The sequence below is a fragment of the Crinia signifera genome, chromosome 4 (assembly GCF_055691185.1).
Source record: "Crinia signifera chromosome 4, ASM5569118v1, whole genome shotgun sequence".
In the NCBI taxonomy this organism is placed as follows: domain Eukaryota; kingdom Metazoa; phylum Chordata; class Amphibia; order Anura; family Myobatrachidae; genus Crinia; species Crinia signifera.
The window spans coordinates 267389020-267395019 of record NC_139220.1 but is presented as its reverse complement, the minus strand read 5'-3'; the positions used below and the strand labels follow the sequence as shown (position 1 = coordinate 267395019).

The following is a 6000-nucleotide window of genomic DNA, read 5'->3' as shown; positions in this document are numbered from 1 at the left end:
GTTGAGCATAGTATAAAACACTACCAGACATACTGGTCACTGCTCCACATGCGCTGCAATATTAGATCTGGTCATAAACCCTAGCATTTATGGGACTAATCCTTAATCCATATCAGATGCAGAAAAGTCATAAGTCAGTCAGTACAAAAGGTAGATGACTGTAAAAGCACTGCATCCGACCGTATCTACAGTATTGTCTCATGTAGTCCAGCCACGGGTACAGTACATTACATTACATTTGGCCACACCTATGCTTGCTCAATAGAAGATTGCATACCCAGTCATCAGCACAGGGTTCTGTTTGGATGCTGTGAACATGTGAATTTCTGCAATACAAGTAGAAAGTACTTACCAATCTGGCACAACCTATAAAAAAAAAAAAAAAAAAGAAGGAAGGACAAAGGGAAACGTGCAAGTACACAAAAAAGTGGACTCCACATTCTTTATTTTTCAATAATAGAATTGGTTATTGTATTACATTTTCTGAGGTTTTAAAAAGAAAAACTTTCAAAAAGAAGTTCTACATGGTCAGCCGCACCATGTCCTCAAAGTCCAGGGCTATAAATTAAATGCGGACTGTACATACGATTCACAGCCTTAATTTACATTTCTAGCAAACCATGACATTGGCTTGAACAGATGTACACCAATTATACGTTAACATAAAATATTTCCCATTTCAAGTACCTGAGAATCCTTTTCTCGAGTATTCGCTTATTTATATGCAGAGCTCCTAAAACCGAACATCAGACTACAAATTAAAAAAGGAAACACATAGTGGCAGTGTCAAAAATCCAGGGTCATGCCCACAGTCTCTTCTCCTGGGGTAAAACGCATAGCGCTATTAGAACCCCCCTCCCACTTATACTTGGAAGAAGACAACACTCAACACCTACCACTGCAACTCTGTAGTCTTTGGGGGCAGATTCAGTTATTTTGTGGGATGTAACCTATTAAACCGCTCTCTATGCATGAATGACATCACTGAGATAGTATGGTTCCTACTTAATTATTACGTTCTTCTCACAAAACAAAATCATTGCCTGGTATGAAGTTGATGGATTAAAAAAAATAACAGCTTTCCCTGCAGGGTGCTTATATCATGAATATATTAATCATATTTCATTCTGCAACAACATTACCAACAAATCCATTAAAGAACCAAAGGTTCCATATTTTGTGCGAACATTAAAAACACATGTGTCTGCACACAGTGGAGGCAGCCATTTTGGAGCTTGACAAAATATTGACAAGAATGAACCATAATTTACCCAAAACTATCATCCCAGAAACAAGAAAAGTTTGACTGCTAGATAGACCACATACAGTCTTAAAGGGCACAGATAGGAAGGGAGCATTGTAAGCACTTACACCCCCCCCCCCCCCCAAGCAAACATTTATATTCAACATAATGACCTGTTAAGTTTACCTTATATAGGAAATATACTGTAAATTATTATTTTTTTTAAATACTGTAGTCTTTTTTTTTTTTACACATTTTTTTATTTGAATTTATATAACAAATTTGAGCAACAATGGCATTTTTAGTGGATATTTTGGCAATCAGAGGGTTAACTTATATCCATTTTAGACATACTACTGTCATTTTCACCCTTTCAGCAGCAAAATTACCGGGTGAAGCAGTTCTACCTGGTAATTTGCTGAAAAATCTGCGTATTTCTTATGTCTGAAAGGGACAACCCGGGTCATAAATCCTGGGTTTTAACACCAGGATTGACCCTTTCATGTGCAAAAACCTGGGATTATGGAGTATGTCTGAAAGTGGTATAAATAAACCAGGAGAGCAGACAGAGACAAATAACCACTGCCTACCACTTGCATCCAGTCACCCTCTCCATCCTCCATTACCTATTACTTGTTTTGTTCCTTTGCAATACAGGTGCTGTCTGCTGACCACACGTGGCAGCATTCTGTTTTAACTTGCTGGAATCCCGTAATAAAGCTTGTTATCTGATAGAGTGCTAGGGCAAAATAGTTTGATAACCCATAATAAAAAAAACAGTATTTTTTGTCATGTAGGGTCAAATTCTGTTAAGTATCCCACAAATGTTGGGGGGCTTTATTCGTCCAGCGCAATGCAGATTGGCGTTTGAGCACACATCTAAACCACTTTTGCTATTTTACGTCTTTGCTCCCAGAATCAGGCTCTAAGTGTATAAAGACAAATAAGGCACTAAACCATTGCAATGAAAACGACAGCATGAATTGCCGGCCCTCATCACGCCTAGTTTTAGATCGGACTACATGAAGCACCTTACTGTACAATGGTTGCCAAGCTTGTAAACACACAGCAATCAATTACAGTCCAACAGCAATTCTTGTTTATATGGAAATTCAATAAATTCATAAATACATATTATACACACAAAGATGTGCACTGCCTAAAAAAAAGTAGTACATAAAATTCATAAAAAAAAAAAAAAAAAGGATTCTCCCTAAATCCACTGTAAAATACGGAAGAAATAAAAAATAAAAATCAGCCTCAAATATCACTAGTATCTCATAAATGGGCACGGGAGCATTCTCATAAAAACTCATTAAGGTCACAAATGGCTGCCCTTTGCTGGATGTAAACAAGATATAATTGGACAGGTTACACACCATTCAAAGGTTGGTAAAATTAACTTTTAAACAAGGCTTCCACTATTCCACTGATTTGAGCGAAAGCAATCCGAAGCCACGTTTTCGTCCCATCCCAGATGTTACTAAACTGCCGCAGCCGGAGCCCTTTCACAGCCACTTTTGGGTTACACTACAGTGTCTCTGCACCTGGAATATTTTATGAACTTCTGTGGAGTCAAGGATTATGCAACCTGGAGTAGGCATGCAATAGTCTGATAAGAAATTGTAAAAAAAAAAATTAAGATCCCATGCCAAAACAGGAGCATGGCTAAAGATGCAGCATTATGGGTAGGTCGAGCTCTTGGAACATCTGTTCTGTGCTGCAAACAGCCACCATGCTCCCAGGGAAGGCGGACCCGATGCATCTTCCCTTAGAGGTTAGTCAGGTTGTAAAGCAAAACCCCACCTCAAAATGAGCAGAAACTTTAAATTCAAACTTTCCTGTGTAATCCCATTGTAAAACTAACATCTAAATACTTAGAGTCCATTAAAAGCCTAGAAATTAGAAGAGAAAACCAATTCATTAAAAAAAAAATAATAATAATAATTATAAGTCCCAGGCAATCTGATCAAACACCACTAGTTATTGCCACCATCAACGTTCCCTTTGCAGCCCGGAGCTAGCTACCTCTGGTAAGGACAGCCTTGCCCACGATGCCGGGAATCAGAGGGCCTTGCTTCTGTACCCTGTATACCAGGAAATCTCTGTGGAAAGGCCGGTACTGGAGCGCTTGTCACCGAATGAACACCATTCTGCTGAGGAAATCTTGAATCAGATACTGGTGCCCAAGTGGCGCCTCCCTGTGGTGAAAAGTGTCTGTTACGATGATGCTTAGATCTGCTGCTATAGCCACCTCTACAGCAAGAAAGAAAAAGGGAGTTATTAATGACAGATAAACATGGTGCAGAATGACTTTCATACATTTTGTAATGAATACAAACCAAGACATTAGCTGGGTGAAAAGGTTGATGCCAATAAAAATGGTTACGATTTAGACATGGGCACTATTTGCATAGCTGTATCCCAGAATGCCTTGCTATAGTTTTAGCATTCCCTTATAGCAAAACTGTAGCAAGGTATGCTGGGATGTGTAGTTTCACAGCTGGAGGGCCACAGTTTGGCCATGCCTGATCGAGAGTGTCTACATAGTTCCATAGTAGGTAAGGCTGAAAAAAGACTTACGTCCATCTAGTTCAACCTGGTATGAAAAAGATTTTATGTACAGCTTGACCCTGGTACCTGGATTGCTGGGGAGGGTTACTTTGCATCTGCAGGAAGTTGGGCACAGGTGGAAAACTTGGTGCAGGCTGCCTGGGACCAGGCGCTGGATTTCTGTACATAGTCCTACAAAAAGGGAACACATACAAATAGCATTAAAAAAATGAAAAACAAAAAACAAAACCCACGATGCACACAGCTAAATTATTTAAATGAAGGCTAATTAAGGGTCAATGCAGCCTCTGAAAGTCTGTTACATCTTGAAAAAAAATGCTACACATAATGCTGTGAGAATATCACGCTGCAAAAAGGTGCGCGACGGACATTGTCACCACATGGTCCAGTATGGTATGATGGGCCGGCAGGTGGGATTGCGATGGTCAGTATACCAACGTCGGAATTATGGCGGCCAGTAGTCCAACAGGGGGGGGGGGGGTTTTGAGCGCAAAGCTGCCCCCTTGTAGGCTTGCTGCGCTCAGCACGCTGTGGGCTCGTCACAGTTTTAATATTCCCTCTGTGAGGGGTCATGGACCCCCGAGGGAGAATAGCCCCAGTCGGTATCCCCATTGTCGGGCATTTGAACAGTCAGGAAACCGATGTCGGTATACTGACCGCCAGGATCCCAACTGTCGGGCCGTCATCGGGCACCCACATGGGTAACATACCTAAAATATCATCCTTTGATTCACTTTGTATTATGGTTTATCAACAAACGTTTTGTGCTTTTGTATGCAAGCATGAAATTAATAAAATATTGCCTTGAAGACGTTTTAAAAAAACATTTGCATTGGGCCTGCCAGCTACAAACAGCAGAGGCAGCCATTTTGTGGGATGACCTAATCTGGTCATTAGTTTAGAGACTACACTGGTGTTTACTCATGAATGTTCTGCTTATGCAGCAAGGTTTATAAAGTTTCCACAACATTCTGTACTGTAAAGCCCTGTGTGCAGTGGGCGATGGAACATGCTCCTGCGACCAGCAGCTTTCCCCGTCAGAGTGGCTAGTTTTCATAATTGACCATCGCTGGTCGCTGATGAAACTGGGACACTCAGCAATTTGGTCATTAAGCAATTTATAGCTCAGCGACCAATCACTGCATGTGTACAGAGCTGAAGTCTCCTTCTTGTTTGGTCCAGAATGTATGTACTTTCTAAGGCACTCTACTCCATGTGACACCATATAAAGTATGATAAATTGCTGTTAAAACACTGCAATATATGAAATTAATAAAATGGTGCCTTGAAGACTTTAAAAAAAAAACCTTCATTTGCATTGGGTCTGTCAGCTACAAACAGCAGAGGCAGCCATTTTGGATGACCTAATCTGGTCATTAGTTTAGAAAGTACACTGGTGTTTACTCATGAATAGGGTGGCAAATCCCGGGATTTGGCCCCCAAAACACCGGGATTTAAATCCCAAAATTGGAGTTTTCAATCCTGGGATTTCGGGATTAAACCGTGCATGCACAGTCTAATGCCGGGCAGCGTCTGAGCACTCAGACGCTGCCCAGCTTCTCCCATACCCGGCAGTGCGATGAGGTCAGAAGTCACGCTGCGCAGGGCACAGCCCGCCTCGGCCACCCGCCCGCCCACCCAGCGCTCACGGCCATCCGCCCAGCGATCCCCGCCACCCCGCCGTATGAGACTTCCTACCCGCCCACTCAGCAACCCCGCTCCACCAGGCTCAGCAACCTGGCTCTGCAAATGTAAGTAAATATGCGGGCGGCCAGGGTGTTTTTTATTATTAGGGAAGCCAATCCTGGGATTGAGCCTTTTTCAATCCCGAAACCCGGGATTGAAAAAATGCCCCGGGATTGGCATCCCTACTCATGAATTTTCTGCTCTCAAAAGGACTGCCGCACTGCGTGCAGATGAGGGCTTTTTAAACTACCGAAATTAGATAAATTATCTAAATTGAAATATTGTGTATTTGGTCTTTGCTCCCCATTGAGCCATTTCCCAGATCAATCTTTATGCTCTTGGAGGACTTAATACACCTGCAATTTTGGAGTTTCAAAGTTAATGCATTCAATACCATTGTATGTCTCCAACTGTTTACTTTGTATGCCTAGTACTGTGTAGGTGTACAGTAACTGCATATATTGCTACCAGTAACCTAAAGATGCGTACACACGGGG

General features: G+C 41.7%; 1 protein-coding gene across 1 annotated transcript in view; it reads right to left on the bottom strand.

The window, feature by feature from the left end:
* Window positions 1–428: 428 nt before the first annotated feature.
* DUSP11 (dual specificity phosphatase 11) overlaps window positions 429–6000 on the bottom strand; it is a 32735-nt gene continuing 27163 nt past the window's right edge. The window contains exons 10-11 of the mRNA XM_083184497.1: window positions 3884–3988; window positions 429–3499 (exon numbers count right to left, since the gene is read on the bottom strand). Of these exons, the coding sequence (XP_083040623.1) occupies window positions 3268–3499; window positions 3884–3988 (337 nt within the window). The 3' untranslated portion in view covers window positions 429–3267. The remainder of the gene's footprint in view (window positions 3500–3883; window positions 3989–6000) is intronic.